Source organism: Haliotis asinina, chromosome 10, assembly GCF_037392515.1.
Source record: "Haliotis asinina isolate JCU_RB_2024 chromosome 10, JCU_Hal_asi_v2, whole genome shotgun sequence".
Lineage (NCBI taxonomy): Eukaryota > Metazoa > Mollusca > Gastropoda > Lepetellida > Haliotidae > Haliotis > Haliotis asinina.
Window position 1 is genome coordinate 9,971,469 of NC_090289.1, and position 17,462 is coordinate 9,988,930.

The following is a 17,462-nucleotide window of genomic DNA, read 5'->3' on the forward strand; positions in this document are numbered from 1 at the left end:
CTTTGAGACTTTCCCCATGGAGCTGTGAAACCAAAGCTTTTAAGGACATTAAAACCAGCAAGAAGAATATAGACAATAGAAAATACATTGAGGTAACATTACACGTCAGCTCTAGAGAATAATCTTAAGTATTGCATTAAAATACACCCACGAATGCTTGTATACAGAGGAAAAGATACATTAGATAAAATCATATATATATATATTAATATCTATTTTTCTCGTTATCGAGATCATTCAAATTGTTTAAGAGATATATGTGATATAGATTTGTGATTTGCTTCTGGAATAAGAGAAATATATATCGTGATTAACATTATATTAGGTATTAGTGTATTTATACGTTTGTGTTGCGGCTAATCTACTTTTAATACAACATCAACTTTTTTTCTATGCCCTAATGTTCAGCTCTGATGCATGCAGTGAGGTTTAGAGTACAGAATGTTTGCTGTAACTAAGCCCTGAATATGCGCTATATTGTTACATTGTATCATCCACATAATAAAACGTTTACAAATAATTCAAGACCGTTTACAATTGTACAATATTTACTAAGCATGTTGCTAACCTGACAGATTTACAGACTTTTAGCGGTACCGACGGCGGAAATACGTCGCTAACAGCCAATCAGCTTTTAGAATTTAGTAAGCAACTGCATGCAGGGTCACTGCAGTTCTACTGAGCATGCGCAGTTAAGATGCTTTGGTTGGTACCTGGTTGCGTAGCTACATCGACTGCTGAAACAAGTTCTTTGATGTATACGGTTGATGAGTGAACGATGGAACAATGATAAAGTCAAGTCGGCGATTTCAGCCACCAGAGGAATGAACAGACCGGAAGCTGAGCCATCATGGATGAGCTGTTCTTAATGAGGGCTGGGGATATTGCTTCATCAGCGTCCACACCGTCGCGGGGATATGTGATGAGGACAATGAGGTAGGCATTGTTGCCAGAAGATCCTTACAGGGCGACATGAAACAGTCTAACGAGAGGTGATGGAGGAACATTTTGGATGCTTTGAAACTTCTACCAGCAGCTGACACCCGCGATCTGAGGCTGCTAAGCGGTCATGTTACTCAGATTAAGGAAGCATAAATGTCTAAACCGACTTCTCAGCCCCTTTCAAATGCCCAAAGATTCCCTCAATAGTTTAACACCAAATGTGCAAATAGTTTTAATGCATTCTTATTGCAATCGCGAAACATGTTAATGGAGAAAATGTACTGATGTATTGAGTAGGAAGCAATAGTTCTTGGTATGGCCGTAAAACATCAACGCATGTGATTACATGAGTGAGTGAGATAGTTTTACGCCGCTTTTAGCTATATTGCAGCAATATCACGTCGGGGCACAGACGATATAGGCTTCACACATTGTACCCATGAGGGGATTCGAACGTGGGTCTTCGGCGTGACGAGCAATCGCTTTAACCCACGAGATCATGTGATCATATGATCATGTGACCTTGATATTATTCATGTGAAGCAAGACACCCAGGAGGGGCCCTGACGTCAAGACACCGCGGTAAACGACTCCTAGGTTTTCAAGAAACCCATTACCCAAAACTGCCATAAATATGTTTGGTATGGCCTAAGATCCAAAAAGTGTCTTGGGCGTTTCTCACTTCGGGAATAACATGAAGCGCCGTGAAATAACGGAATTACCATACAAAAATTCCTACTCACACTATCAATGACGACGTTCCAGCAACAAAGTCGCTTATTTATTGAAGGTTGTCAGTCCGAATATGAATCCAACGTGACCAACCCAAACAAAGCAATCCCTGAATCGGAAGCAGGTCATCACAATGATTCCCAAATCGGCGATCTTTGACAAACCCGAGGGAGCTTCGTTTTAAACAGTAGTGTAGATGATTCACTGTTACAAGTCTGAGTGGAAAACCTACATGTGGCGCTAATATGAGTAGAACTGGTTTCTATGAAGCGGTGTTATGACGAAGCAATGAAAGCTGCGATAACATGAGATGAGTCTATGCCGAGACTTGGCATAGATTCCAGACCCACACTGAACCAAAACCACAACGAAAACACACAGAAAATACATATGAAAAGCTGCAAGTAACTGACATCGCGAATAATTATACCAGAAAATCCAGATGAAACTGAACTAACCAGCGTGTAGATTTGGACCCGCAGTTTAGAGTTGCAAATTATGGCATTATCAGTTTGCAATCTGTCTATATAATAGCCTGGTACATGCCTTGAATCTTGTACCCCCCAAATCAAAACGAAGATTCCCCTAGATTCGAATAAGGCATACTCTGGTAAACCCCTGCACTGTAGGTATATCATTTGGTTCACTGTGGATCCAGTGGTAACGAGTGACAGAAAGTTACTTGTGATGTGAACAATATCTTTTACGACTAATACTAATGAAAAATATCTGTGTGAGAACTTTGAGATGTTCATCTTCATGTGATCATTGTTCTGATCAGATGAAGTTTTCTCTGAAATGGAACAATGAATCAATGTCGTGTCTGATACAGTTAATTATCGTCTTTTCAAATACGAATTTGTTTTGTGCGTGCTCAAATTATTGTTAGTGTTAATCATATATCTAAAGGCTGCCAAGTCACATTGCAGTCATATATTTGCCTTGTTATTACAAGCATATCGTTAGTGGGCTGGCTATATTTAGCAAATTAGTTGAGCATCTAACATTGGACTTACGTCTGTCGATGTAACCCAATGCTAACAGATCATCCCGGCGTCCATACAGTATTTCCAGCTCGTCGATATCAAAACTCCCGCCAGTAGAAGTTCCCCCGTTTGGTGTATCTCCATGGTTACCGCGGCCAACGTAGAAGCTTCCGGGATAACGAACGTTAATGTCCTCGAGTTTTGCATCCGGGTCACGGGCTACTAGTTTATTGTCGAGGTACAATTCAAGACCATGGTCAGGTGACCAGGAGATTTCCGTGTAGTACCATCGGCCCTGTTGGGGGTAGGGAATGGATACTTCCGTCCCTCCCTTGGCGCTAGCGTATAGGTAGCCATTACGGGATACCAGAACGAGGCCATGACGACCGGTAGACAGGTACACCATGTTGTTCTCGAATCTATAAGAAGAAATTTCTGTATTTGTCTTTGGCATGTATACTAAGACGTGTCCAATACGAGAAATTAATTATTATTCGTCTAATGAAAAGACGGACACGTTGTTAAACTGCATATCAACATATTTCGCATGCTGTTTCTTACTAAGAATGAGTCCTAAAGGGGTATTTGGCATGTGGTACTAACTTAACATCACCATCCAATCTTAACAGGGTGAAGATTGTCTTCTTGGACAACAAGAGTATGTTTGCTGCACCCTCTTCACCCCACATCCGTTGAACCACTTCATGCCACACCATAAGTCCCGTGGAAAATGGTGGCCAAGTGACCGAAATTCACTGTCTACAACCGGGGTTTGGAGCTTGACAAAACTGCTGGGGTTTGGATTCGAATCCCGGTTCGCAGGATTTAGTATTTAACTTTACAGGTCGTCACTTTAAGACCACACCACTTTGGGCTTACATCATACAAGAACCTTAAGTATCATCATCATCATCATCATCATCATCATCATCATCATCATATTTTTAAAATTTCCATCTTCTTTTTATTCTTTCGTTAGTGAAGAAGGGACAAGTCTCCTACCTATTGAATCGAATCCATGCTGAGATTGTGATGCCCTGAAGACACTTCTTCAGGTTACCCATACATTCCTCTGAACGATCTCCAATGTCCAGGAACTGGCTTCTGTCACTGACTTGCAGAGCGCTGCCGACTTTGCCGGGAATGAGACGAGCGTTACCGACAACGCGGATTGGCAGCGAGGTATGGACAAGACGATTACCTTGGATTTGTTCCATATCAATGATGTAACTTTGGGGTTTACCTAAAACATTGAAAATTTAACAAAACTAGATTTTCACTAGGACAGATATCAGTGTGATGGAACTGTGCAGAAATGTGATTCAACATTAACCATAAGCATATACAGTTGGGGTGTCAGTTGGGGTGTTCTTGTTTCGCCTTGAGGTCATGCTGAAGACCTGGATTTGACTTCACACATGGGTATGACGCCCCTTTCAGTGTGGTTGCGATATATTGGTATGTCGTTAAAACTGGCCCCAAACTGACACAAACCGACTTTAAGAAAACACTATTTCATAATAGAGAATCTCTTGCGATTTTTTTTACAGAGAGACCATATCTTGCTCTCACATGTCAAAAGCAGAATCTGATGAGGTTGACACCTTACGCACTGCGTATTAAGGTTGTAAAGCATATAAACCTACATTCAACAACATATAGTTATTCGAGTCAAGCGAAATGGGACCATCGACCACATCTGTGAGATTTGTCCTTACTGGCATATGTAATGGCTGGCATGGATTATGCGTCACTCACCTCGGTGGATGTAGCCAAAGGCAGACAAGTAGTCCCTATCCGCGTACCAGTATTCCATCTCATCATATTGACCACCACCATATTTGGCAGAGCTCATGTCCAAGTTGCCTCTGCCCAGGTACACACGACCTCTGTCGCCTCCACTGGATGACCTTGGCATTCTCTTGTTGGAGGAAGCCACCAACCGGTTGTCCGAGAACAGGCGGAGTCCATTCTCCTCAGACCAAGACACCTCCACGTGGTTCCACATCTTGGGATCTATAGCATCAGTGGACAGTTCCCAGGTATTCGTGGAGGTTTGGGCGGAGACGTGCAGACGTCGGTTCTTGTACCACATAGTAATACCGTTACCACCTGTGGAGAAGTAGTATGCATCTCTCTGGAACTTCTCTGGCTTCATCCACAAAGCGATGGTGGCACCATGGATACAGTTGTCGAGGTTGCCGAAGCAGGTGTTAGCGTGGTCGCCGAAGTCCACGTACTGGGACCTGCCATCCAGTCTGATCGCATTGCCAAGCTTTCCAGGAACCACACTTGGATTTCCGTATGTCCGTACGACCATGGACGGGTGACGGATACGATTTCCTTCAAGACTTTCCAGTGGGAACTTGTAGACAATTGGACGAACTGCAATACAAGTTATCATTGCTGTCAAAATCTTTCCTGAAGAGTATTCATATGTGATGTGCTTTGCTAATGCAAAGAGGACTATAATTTCATCCTCTGTGTCTACAATACACACGGATAGTTTAAAAAAGAAACATAATTGGAAGAGATCAGTAAGGGACTAAGAACAAAAATCAGCATTGTTTCATTACCAGCTGTTCAACACCAGTGTTGTTTGTTGTTTGTTGTTTGTTGTCCAATGTACCACTTGTTCTTCTATCGCATGCTGTTGTTAATATTGATTTTCTTATCATAACACACCATGTATACATGCTTCTCACATTAGGTTGAAATCACTTTTAGCTTGACAGAGATATAAAAATCTACATCGAAACGTCGCTTGATGCAATAAGGAAGAAGCTGTCATCGATAAAGTTGTATGTTTCACTCACCACCTTCTGGAATGCCGACCAAACAATTAATGATAGTTCGTTTTGCAATTTACACACTTCTTGTTTATAGCCTACTACTAACGCCACGGTTGTCCCTTAGTATTAACTCAAGTTTGTGACTTTTCTATTTACGAGTTATGTCCACAGTGACTTCCATGCTTCACTCACCTCTTTCAATGAAGCCAACATCAATCAACTTGTCTCTGTCAGCGTAGAATGCCTCGAAGTTGTCAATGGCAACGTTAGCTCCTCTTTGCCAGCTCTCGGGGTTATTGGCCCGGCCCAGGTAAAACTTCTTGTCGTTGCTGGTGGGAATGCTCTTGTGCTTATCGGCCGGCTGGCTGGCTACCCTAACTCCGTTGAGATATAGGGTGAGACCCATGTCTCTCGACCAGGAGACTTCCAGGAAGTACCAGACGCCAGTGGTGATGCCCTGGAATAGCATAGTGGTAAATATGTATTTGTTTGCCGGTTGTGTATTCCAGCACAGCGATATCGGCTTGGTCTTGATCGGACATGAGGCGGTGGAGTAGCCTACTGGATAACACGTTCGCTCGTCACGCAGATGACTGGGTTCGATTCCCCGCATGGTACAATGTGTGAAGCTCATTTCTGGTGTCATCCGCCGTGTTATTACTGGAATATTGCTAAAAGTGTGGGAAAGTCAACTTAATTCGTCACTCACTAGAACTTCAAGAGACAATGTTTCATCAAGTTTGAGAAAAGCATTCCGTAATAGTCCAGCTTTAAGGCTGGTGATCTGTAAATACAAACTCGAAATCTAAATTGGCCCAGAAAATCTAGTGATCAACTGCATGGACCTTCGAAAGTGTCAACCACGTCAGAGAGTCTGAACACCTGATCCCGTTAGTCGCCTCTTAGGACAAACATGAGTTACTGAAGATATTGGCCATCCTGGATGCCTATCAGAAAAAAAAATATTGGAAAATCCTTCCTTCCATTTACATAAACATGCAATGAAAAACTACGATTCCTTTCTTCACAATTAATTTCAAACATATTAACATTTCCCAAACCACATGTCTCAGCTGCAGACTGAAGACAATGCATCAAACAATTTTCGTCGGCAGGGATATCTGGTTACCTATAATCCCGTTTTGTTTGTTGTTTGTTTTTTTTGCAAGTTAAACGTGTCCAATATCATTATTCACAGCTCTCTAGCGGTCTAAATATAAACAAGTTGTGATCATCAAATTATTAACATCATAAGCATCGATCTACGTCAGCGAGACACGATGACGGGCAGGGAGTTGTATTACCCGTAAAAGCATGGTTTGCTGAAGGCCAGTTCTAATGGAGTTATCTCCCTTACCTGGTAGTAGGTCTCCCAGAATCTGTCAAACATGGAAGCGGTCGCGTGGAGACGGTTGTCGGTGTAGAAGACGTTTACACCTTTTGGTGATGACAGGAGGTAGCGTGTGTTGCTGTCTAGCCTTGTAAAGGACACCCACATTGAGGCGTAGAATCCATAGCGGCAGTGGACCAGGTCGCCCATGCACCGATCGGTCACGTCGCCAAGGTCAACGTAATCAGAGCCACCTCTCAGGTTGACAGCACTCCCCACCCTCCCAGGGACCAGCCGCACCCCCGGGCTGACCATTGCCTCGGTCGTGGGGGTAGAGATTCGATCACCTTGTAGCCGGTCAAAGTTGAGGTTGTACTTGTAGAATGGACCTTAAAAAAACACCGTCTAAAATTTTCACTGTTAATTTTTAAGGGTAAGGTAAACAACCAACCAATATAATTAAATAAATAAATGTCATGTGTGACATTCGTACAGTGGGTGATTATGATTTTAAGTCTTTTCGTACCTGCATAAAAGAATTGGCGCCAAACTTTGTACATAAATGTAGGAATCAAACTCGGATAGTCGATTTTAAAAGGCAGCGCCCTAACCAGTGTCACTGCCATGGACGCAATGTTGAGACCTTTAAATGTCGTATCAGGTAAGAAAAGTTTTTTTCAATGACTTGGCAGATTCAAATTCTTTTTTTAAACTTTGCATTGTTTAATTACGTGTAGCCCAATGTTTAACATAAACAGTAGTTTCTTGGTTGTCATGCATAAAGTTCATTTAGGACCTGAGGCAGTGGGGTAGCTTAGTGGTTAAAGCGTTCGCTCGTTACGCCAAAAACACGGGTCCGATTCCCATACTGGTACAACGTTCGTAGACCTTTACAGGTGTCCCCCGCGCGACATTGCTGGAATACTGCTATAGCGGCGTAAAACTAAACTCACTCGCTCACTCACACATTCAGTCGTTTTAGACATACCCGTTTCCCTAATTTCTTTCAAGGTCCTGTACATGGACATAAAGAACACCTCATCCACAGTCATAACGCCAAGTCTGTCCAACCCCGTCCTGTCGTTAGCCCGACCGATGACGAAGTCGTTGTAACGGGCGTTCGACCTCGCTGGCGGTCTTCTGGTCGGCTTCAGATCATGGGCGACTTCCTCACCGTCAATGAGCAGTACGAGTCCAATAGAGTCCGACCAAGAAACTGCCACATGGTACCAGCGTCCTTCCAGAAGGTTGTCGTAACTGACTGTCCACTCGTTACCGTCGGGTTTCTTGAAGACGTACTCCAGCTTTCCCTTGGAGTAGTACATGGCGATGCCGTGGTTGTCCGACCGGTGGCCGCCGTTAGAGAGGTACACGCCACGCCGGTTGCCAACGCCGTCGAACTTGAGCCACATTCCAAGATAGTATCCTGAAAGTGGAAACAAATATCTTAGGAGCTGCTAGTTTGGTGATGGTGATTTGTTTGTTTGTTTGTTTATTTGTTTGGTTTGTTTGTTTGGGGTTTTCTCATTGTTTGTTTGAGGGTGGGAGTGGGGTGGGGGGTGGGGTATTATCGTTATTATTATTAATACTAAAGGCGTAAAGATAATGAGGAATACGGATCCTTATAATTCCCATATCTCAATCCCATACACTTTTAACATGATGGAAGATGTGTACAATTCAAAATACCTTTGAGTTTCCAACATAGTATGTGTATCTCCTGAATATTCGATGTTTCCAAATGGACAGGAAGCCATTTTTACAACCTCTGAGATTATGTGTACATATGTTTGGCTAAAGAGAGAACAAGTGATTCTTATGAACACATTGTTACAAGAACGGGCATATATGTTAGCACTAACATAACAGTTATATCGCATTGTTATCCTACAACATAACTATAACTGATCACAAGTATCACAAGGGGGAAGAGTGTGGACAGAACCAGTTGAGATATAAGGGAGACAACTCGCACAATACTAACCTGTAGAGCATTCCTTCAAATTTCCAAAGCACTCCCGCTTATGACCAGGGCCCGTTACTCGGATGTACTGCGTGCGTCCATTCAGTCGGATCGCCTTCTTGATTGCGCCTTGGATCAGATCTGGGCCCCCATAGACCCTTGAGTCAAGACCGGAAGGATTCCATAGATCACGGTTGTTCACTTGGTCCATGGGAAGATAGTACCGGGTGGTAAACTCTGAAACAAACACGTCCAGTTGAATGAAACAAGCCTTTCAACCTGCTCCTATGGTAAAATCAAACAGACGTGTCGGGTTGGGATCAAAATGAACTACCTTGAATTTGTATTTCGGGACCAAGCGATATCAGTGAGTTCGTGAGTTTGGTAGACTAACATCTTGTCTCTGAAATGAACAGATTTTACACAAAACGGTTTCTAATCAATATCCATAAAATATCGTAAAAAGGTCCCTTAAGGCTCATAAAATATTTTCCTGACTTCCCGAAACTGTGGTAATCTTGCAGCATATTCTAGACTTGCATGTACTGTCTTGGGTATATTTGTTTCAGGAACTGTAGTGATTAAATTATTGAAATATTGCTGGGTGTAGCATGATATTTGGATGATTGTGAACAAATGTGAATTAGTTTGTTTTCAGTCCAGCTAAAGCCACAGTCTATTATCTTAAACACACGGCTTATCGTAAAATTGTTTCGTTGCAACATAAGAGGTTTCATTGTCGTGTAGTTTGGTCTTATGTCTGTGTAATCGTCAAATTTGTAGAGATCCATTGAACAAATACGTTCCAGTTTTCTAATAAAATAGCAATGCCCTGGTACATAGCTGCATTTGAACAACAAACCAAAATCAGCAAATGTGCTCAGACATAAAGAGTGAACTCTAGTAGCTCTCTTTCAAGCATTAAATGAGCGGAAATAGTGAACTATTGACATTTACCAGTCATTACACCGACGCTGGGCCATGCGATGTCAATAGCAAGAGTGACTGACATTTACAATGTTGGGCGCATGGGCTAACAATGTTCATTTCAGGAGGGAGGAGTCAATGAAAGTTACATATAATTAACTATTTCTGGAAGATACATGATATAATTGTCGTATCACTAGGGATTCATCCGCTCCAGAGATTTATATTTGATCTGTTATCAATCATGAATGCACAATTAATATCACATGTTTACATACACGGGTATGAAATTGATTGAAATTGACTGCAGTTGTTTTCGTAACTTTTTACCAGTTAAAGGTTACTCTCTGTCCATTGTAAGGCTAAATTGGGATGAAACGTAAAAATATAGCTTTCATGATGTCGCTTTCCACCCTAGGCCACTCTCTTTATCAACCACTTTGTAGTTCTAAATATCTATATATTATATAAATATGATCTTATTAATTAATTAATTCAGTTCAAAAGACTGGACACTGGCAATGTCCTTTTCAAGTCCCTTCCGTCTTCCTCGCCTCCAAAGAAGGTCATACCACTAGCCCGTCTCCTTGACAGTCGGTGGTAGATCGGATTACGGGGGATTCCTATCACCCCCGCGTTCCCCCGTCAACAAACAGGTGACTCGCTAATTAACTCTGTACCCAACTTTGGTCTCCACTCCGCCACAGCGCAACAAGTATGGGCTAGGGTGAACACAGACTGACGCTCTGTCTATAAATAGATATAATTTTGATAGCAGCAAACAAACCCATATAAACTGAAAAGAAGATCCAGGGAGCCCCGAGATTTACCTAGTGCCTAGTTATCTAGTATCTAGTTAACTAGTATTGCTTCATTAAGAGCTTTAGCATTGTAGAGAGGGCTTGGCAGCAGGGAAAGTAATGTGGTTCAGGGACTGTGAGCCAGGCAAAGGTGAACATTAATCCTCTTATCACACGGTATGTTGTGAACAGACTGATATAAGGACAGCTCTTCTTGTGGTCTTGTAATATTATGTGAATACACATGTGTGAGTGCTCTCCTGAAAGAACTACCGTGCTATTGGTTGACATGTACGTAATACATACACAAGTAATCCTACACGTATATACACAGATCTGTGTTGAACCCTACATGTTATATTAAGTTTGTATCGTCATCTACAGTGAGTAGAATGGTAAACATAGACTCTCTGTATATATACATATAATTCTACTTGTAACCAAAGAATTGAACTACATTAAATTGAGTCCCAGAATGATGAAGAAATCGAGACTTGCTTCATCTGGACTTTAGCATTGCGGGGGAATAGCAAGGAGTGAAGATGTGGTTCAGGAACTGTGAAACAGACTATCATAAACAAAATACATGTTTTATATAACTGAAGTTATATAATTGGTGGCCACTCTTGGTCTGACTAGAAACAGACCATCTCAGTAGGCGCTTATCAGTTGAAATGTTCATGAAATGCCTCTAAAACATTCATGTCTTGTCAAATATGAATGTTCATAAGGTGTTCATATAGAACAGCTCATTGGCTGAGTGTATATAACAGCGAAATAATGTTTTGTAACATCTAAAGTTTATTATTTGTTTAAAAGATAAAATGAGACGTAAAAACACACACTAAAAACTCTACACCTGTGTAGCTTAGAGCCGGGTCATACATACATGTACGATTAAGATAGAACACTCCTATCTCCCCGGCTCTATTGTGCGCTGAGCTATAGCAGTAGATTAGGGTGTTGCTTACATGAATGAATGACACATAAAACACATATATTTTTAAAAACAGGTATGCATTTGTCATTAAGTATTTCCGATGTACGCTGAGTGGGTGGGAAGGTGTGTTGCGTTTTTATATCTCAATAACACTGCATTGGTGTGGGATTTCCTTCACAATACAGGCCACGTGTCTGCAAACGTTTGAAAGGTTGAAATTTCCTGTTCTAGGTTGTGTTCGATTATATAAATTACAGGTGTGACGTTGATGGTTTCTATTGGTGAATGTAACGATTTATATATTACTCATAAAAGGTTAGGGATCAGTTTCTTCCATAACACGACTATTTGATTCAGTAAATAAGAGTGAGTGAGTTGTTTTGCGTCGCACTCTGCAATATTCGGTGGTCTGTAAATACTCGAGTCAGGACCAGACAATCCAGTGATCAACAACATGAGCATCGATCTGCGCAATTGAGAACCGATGGCAGGTGTTCAGCGAGCCTGACCACCCGATCCCGTTAGTCGCCTCTTACGACAAGCATAGTCGCCTTTTATGGCAAGCCTGGGTTGCTGAAGGCCCGTTCTACCCCTGGACCTTCACGGGTCCCAGGGTTAGTACGGGACGTACGAACTGCTGCGGTCGTTGCACATGGGTGTCCACTATGGGGACAGTCTATAACTTGATTTTTGTGCTAAAAACGTCGCCATAATACTAATATTAATGCTCTTTCTGTACGAGTGAAAAAAATCGAGGGCTTAATCGTTGATAAAACATTGGTTACAGGCAAACATATTACACAGATGAAGGAGAGCCTTGTGGTTTCGCAAAGCCAGTGAATGAGTGAGTTTGGTTTTACGCCGTTTTTAGCAATATTCCAAGCAATGTCACAGCGGGGTCGAATCCGGTTGGGTTTTGGTTATGTTTAATGGCCTGCTGATTGTTATTATTTCAGTAATGTGACCGCGTGTCAATTTAAGGGGTTACTACTTTAAAAACATAACTGAACCAGGATTCGAACCAAGATCCGATATTTCTAGCAATCTGAGTGAGTGAGTGAGTGGATGAGCTCAGTTTTACGCCGCACTCAGCAATATTCCATCTATATGGCTGCGGTCTGCAAACATAACTCAGAGCGAATAGAGGAACATTGAAAACCTCGCCCACCTGTATAACCTTTCAGGTAAGCAGGTGTTAACACTCAGTGTTATTGACAAGCAAAGTGACATATAGTACATGAAACACTGCATTAAACGATAACGTTTTAACTAGTTCATAACCCCACTGCATATGAGGAATAAGGGCATCAAGATTAGCTAATGTTTCATCTTGACTGGTTTTGATCGGATCAAACGTATAATTTATATTCCCCATTGCCGAACAAAGTATAATTTTCCTTTGTTATAATCATAATGGACAAATCAGAGCTCGATCGGTGGTCGCAACATTCGATGATTCAAAGGTGTCTTATACTTGAGAGTAGTCTAGATGTAAGCATTGTGACCACTGCAACAAGGGAAAATGATACGCCATGCAAACAGTTAAAACACTACTTCCAAACACCATTAACTTTTATTCACTAGCTTATTATTATTTTCTTCAGTAACACGAACCTTGTAATAAATGAACAGACATACCAGCGGCTTTTCACGTCGTTGCGAGTGAGAATGTACAGATTTCACCTTGGAAAGGGATATCTGTGTTCGATTGATGCCATGTGCTAGGAAAACAAAACCCCTCATCCTATTCCCATTATCTGTTATTACAAGGAGGATGCTCCTCATGGGGTCAATCTCAGCAGCCTATGGGGCAATCTCAGCACACTATGGGGCAATCACGGGAGGGAGAAGAGAACGCAAAGCCAGCGGTCAGTATCAACTTCCAGATGGCTTGACTTGGTTCAGTTTCATAACGTGTACGCACTGACGGTTTATTCGCGTTAACGGAGCAGTGATGAGGTGCCAGTCAGAGATGTGTCCATCATTGTCAGACATATAGTGAGCCTGAGAGCCGTGAACTCTCCATATAGAAAGATAAGACCACAGACAGTTTTATAAGCAAGATGTTATCGAAACCAATATGCCATGATGTTATCTAATTATCATGTCACTCCTGAGAACCGTTGTGCCCTCTGATGAAGACGGTACAGCAGTGAAGAACATTTGTCAAATCTTTGCACGCCGTTGTGCAAGTGAAATTGTGAAGGTGTTGAACGGTGCAAAGACCTGTTTAGTGTTTATAAGGATCATGGGATGTCTTGGAAAGAAGTCAGATGTTAGTTTCATCCTCATTGTTCTCCCGCTCCACCTACGGCGGGGTTCATAGCAAGACACTGGTGTTAGCCAATAAAAATGTGATTGGGTAATTGCTTGTTAGACTGATTGTGTATGAAGGACTTGGTGATTTGGTGTTCATGATATCATCCACCAATTTGCTTGGTCAAAACTCATCTCTCCAACATGCAAAAAATATGAAACAGCAATGTAGAAACAGATACCTACTTTGGTATTAAAAAATACTCCCAGTGTCCAATTCGCAAGTGTGCTTAGTTCAATAAATATAGCTATAGGAAGTAGTTACTTTTCGTTGGCCTAAATTCGAAATGGCGAACAAATGAAGTTCTCATATTCACGTGTACATGTGTGACACATGCTACATGAAACTGTTATAAACAAAACAAAAATGCATGTTCAGACCTAGTTTGTCTCACAGTCCCTGAACAGCATTATTTGCCTCGTGGTTTGACCTTACTGCAAATCCTATTGCCCTTAGTAAAACGTGTCTTCTTCAGGTTTCTTCAGGTTGAGGAACTGAATATTCCATCTAACCTGGTCTCCTTTTCAATTTAAAAGGAATAATTTGTCAAAATTATACATAATAGAGACAAAGTGTTATTCTAGTTCAGACGACAGACATCCTTGAACCGGACTAGAAACTAAATAATATCTAAGACAAGAATTCCGTGCATGTAGTTAACGCCCCAAAATGTATAAATCGAGTAAGAATAATAAATACTACTAAATTCCTTTTCGACATTTTCTTATTTGACATATGGGAATTGTTTATATATCCATCAGTCCGGAGTAATGTTATAACTGACACGGCAAACTTCTCATAACCCTGTGTCACTAGACCCGTATCGCTAAATCTCACATGGTGGAAGCCGCTGCCCTCTGGGTAAAGTGATAAATTGACTGCTTTTCAAGGTTTCGTGATTGCTATCGTAAAATTTAATGTCATCTCGCCCTAGTCCCTGTACCGTAACGCGAAATAAATCAACTGATGACATTCTGTCGGCGCTTTCATTCGCCAGTCACGTGACCGTTTATTTTTCAAAAGTACATTTCGCTGGAGAATGAAGCAAGTTCTATGTTTGGAAACAACGTTGGAATATTTTCACTCGAAAGTATGTCTTTAGGTGTCAGTTTTCACAAACATCTAAAGACCAGAAATATGTACAGCACATGAGTATTACGTAATAACATTTATAGCGCCGAATTCAAGGGAGACCTCTCTTTATGCACGTGCTTATTTACGCATCTAAACTGTTATTAAATCACACGCATGTTTAACATTGAACAGTCGTGGTGTAAAATGCATACTTTGTTGTTACGTGCCCTTGCATATTGAAAGTCAAATTATAACACACGTGTGTAACACGTGTTCAAATAATTTCAGATACGAATATTCATGTCTCAGTCTTTAACAATCTGTCTAGATACACGTGCATAAACAACAGTAAAGAGGACACCGGAACACAGTTTCATGCAGAGACATCTCTATTTTCAGTTTAACAGAAAAAGTCAGGGAATCCAATGTTAATTTTCATATAGCTGTGCATTGCTGTTATAACACGTCGAACAGATGCGTTATAGCGAGGCAGCGGACGAGATCTGCACTGGCACCAGTGAGAGGCCAGTTGCCAATTAGGAGTAATCACGCATTATTTAAGTTCAACTCGGCGAGGTTTCAAGGATGTAGAAGGGTTCAGGCAGTGAATCAACCTCAGCGGATTACCCGCAGCTTGTTTTGCACTGGTCCATACGCCACGATTCATCAACGGAATAGATTTTTGGGGGCATCAAACATGTCGGGAGTGCTGTCCGTGATAGAACAAAGGAACGCATATTAAATCAATTTGGTTACAAAACGATGTAACGTAATTAAAACAAACATGTCTGGCACTTGAATGCGATATGATGTAAACATGATATGACGTCTTAACTGGTGTCTGATATAGTGGATTATGTCAAGTTGTCAATACATGTATTGTTTAATGTCAGTTTAACTATAATGGAAGCCATGGTTGAATCAACGAGAACAGATAAGAACAAGCCTGTGGTTTTGAGTTCATTAAATGAAATGAATTATCTAATGCTTCCAACACCACGATCCATCTCACGTCATTTGTGCCATGAGTAGAACAGGTATGCGAACCATATGGCCCCGCTGAGTTATTGTTGGAATATTGCTAAAGGCGGCGTAAAACTATACTCACTCACTAACTCACTAGACCCTCTGGCTGGAAACATTTAACAGCGATTGCACTGTAGATTGTAGACTGATAGTTAGTCTCAAAAACAAAGCAATCTTCTTTAAAAATGTAAAACTATTAATAAGACAACTGCATACCGAGCCGATCCTCGAGCTATGACTATTTGGGCTTCACAAATCTTCCTAGACTTGAATAGAATTCTCAAGTTTCTTGGAGACAGACTGGGAGGAGAGAGATATGTATGGTATATACCTTCGCATGGGGAACTGGAAATATGCAAAATAATATGCAAAGACGCATTGTAGGTTCTCCAATACATCATAAAGATGTCACAACGCAATACCTGCAATGGATTAGTCTCCATAAGATTTTAATGCAGCACGTCACACATTCGAATTCGCAGAATGTACAAGCCAAAGTACTAAGTAGAGACAGATCTATGCGGTAATTCAAGGATATACATTCACTGGAGTGTGTCGAAGAACTCATATTTAGTGCATTATTGAATGCTTGAGAGGCTAATTCAACGTCGGTCATTCACCTCGTCAACTGAGTGACCGTATTCTGATATAGGCTGTGATCATTTTAAGTGGGGTTGCCTAGTGGTTAAAGCGTTCGCTTGTCACCCTGAAGCCCGGGTTCGATTCCCCACTTGGGCACAATGTGTAAAGCCTATTCCCGGTGTCCCCTCGTCGTGGTATTGATGGAATATTAATGAAAACGACATAAAGCCAAACTCACCCATCACTCACTCACTCACGCAAACCCTTTCGAAAGAAGAAACATTTCATCAGCAAGAGCGAACGAGACCAAAGACAATTCTACCATCATACGTTTGATGCGTAAGGAGCACATCAGAAAAATCAGTCTGTTGTGATAGCTGTTTACTTTCTGATAACCTCATTTGACCATACACATCGGATAACTTCAATAATAATTTCGACAAATGTCAAATGTTATGAATAGCATGTCAAGAAGTCAACATCGGCTCTACACATTGACCATGTTGGGAATCGAACTCGGCATTCAGGATGAGAATAACAACAAGGAATCCCCACCATCTGTTCCCATTTTCTAGGCCTAGGGGGTCCATCTTCAAAACAATAGCTCTGCATCTCATGTAGTTAAACAAACTGATGTACCTCTTCCTGTCAAAATAACTCAGCTCTTGGGGTGTAGGTGTTGCAGATTGGTTCGTACAAGCTTTAAAGGAGACAGACAAACGGTGTTTGTTTGCAACACGACGGCTTGTTTACGCGTGTGTAATAAACATTCCAAGAACAACATCTATCAAAAACCAAACGTAGGCCATCTCAGCAGAAGAGGCACCGCTTCCTACTACAAAATAACCGTGGCACTCTTCAAGGACGGGCTGTTTCGCACCGTAGTCATCTGGCGTGACTTGTTGGAGTTGTAAAGTGCATAGCTAGGTATTTCCTCAGAGTCGTGTTCCAACATTCCTCGCCAAACATTACAAGGCTATTTCTATCACAGTATATCTATCAAGATAAATGAGTTCCCTCCGCATGAACGGTGAACTATGCTTTCACGATC

General features: G+C 41.5%; 1 protein-coding gene across 2 annotated transcripts in view; it reads right to left on the reverse strand.

Moving 5' to 3' along the window:
* The window catches only part of LOC137298929 (uncharacterized), an 88,203-nt gene that overhangs the window by 35,311 nt on the left and 35,430 nt on the right, over positions 1-17,462 (reverse strand). For both annotated transcript variants that reach the window (XM_067831313.1, XM_067831312.1), the window contains exons 2-8: positions 8,767-8,982; positions 7,771-8,208; positions 6,810-7,171; positions 5,645-5,909; positions 4,419-5,045; positions 3,663-3,903; positions 2,691-3,079 (exon numbers count right to left, since the gene is read on the reverse strand). In XM_067831313.1, coding sequence (XP_067687414.1) covers positions 2,691-3,079; positions 3,663-3,903; positions 4,419-5,045; positions 5,645-5,909; positions 6,810-7,171; positions 7,771-8,208; positions 8,767-8,982 — 2,538 coding nt within the window. The remainder of the gene's footprint in view (positions 1-2,690; positions 3,080-3,662; positions 3,904-4,418; positions 5,046-5,644; positions 5,910-6,809; positions 7,172-7,770; positions 8,209-8,766; positions 8,983-17,462) is intronic.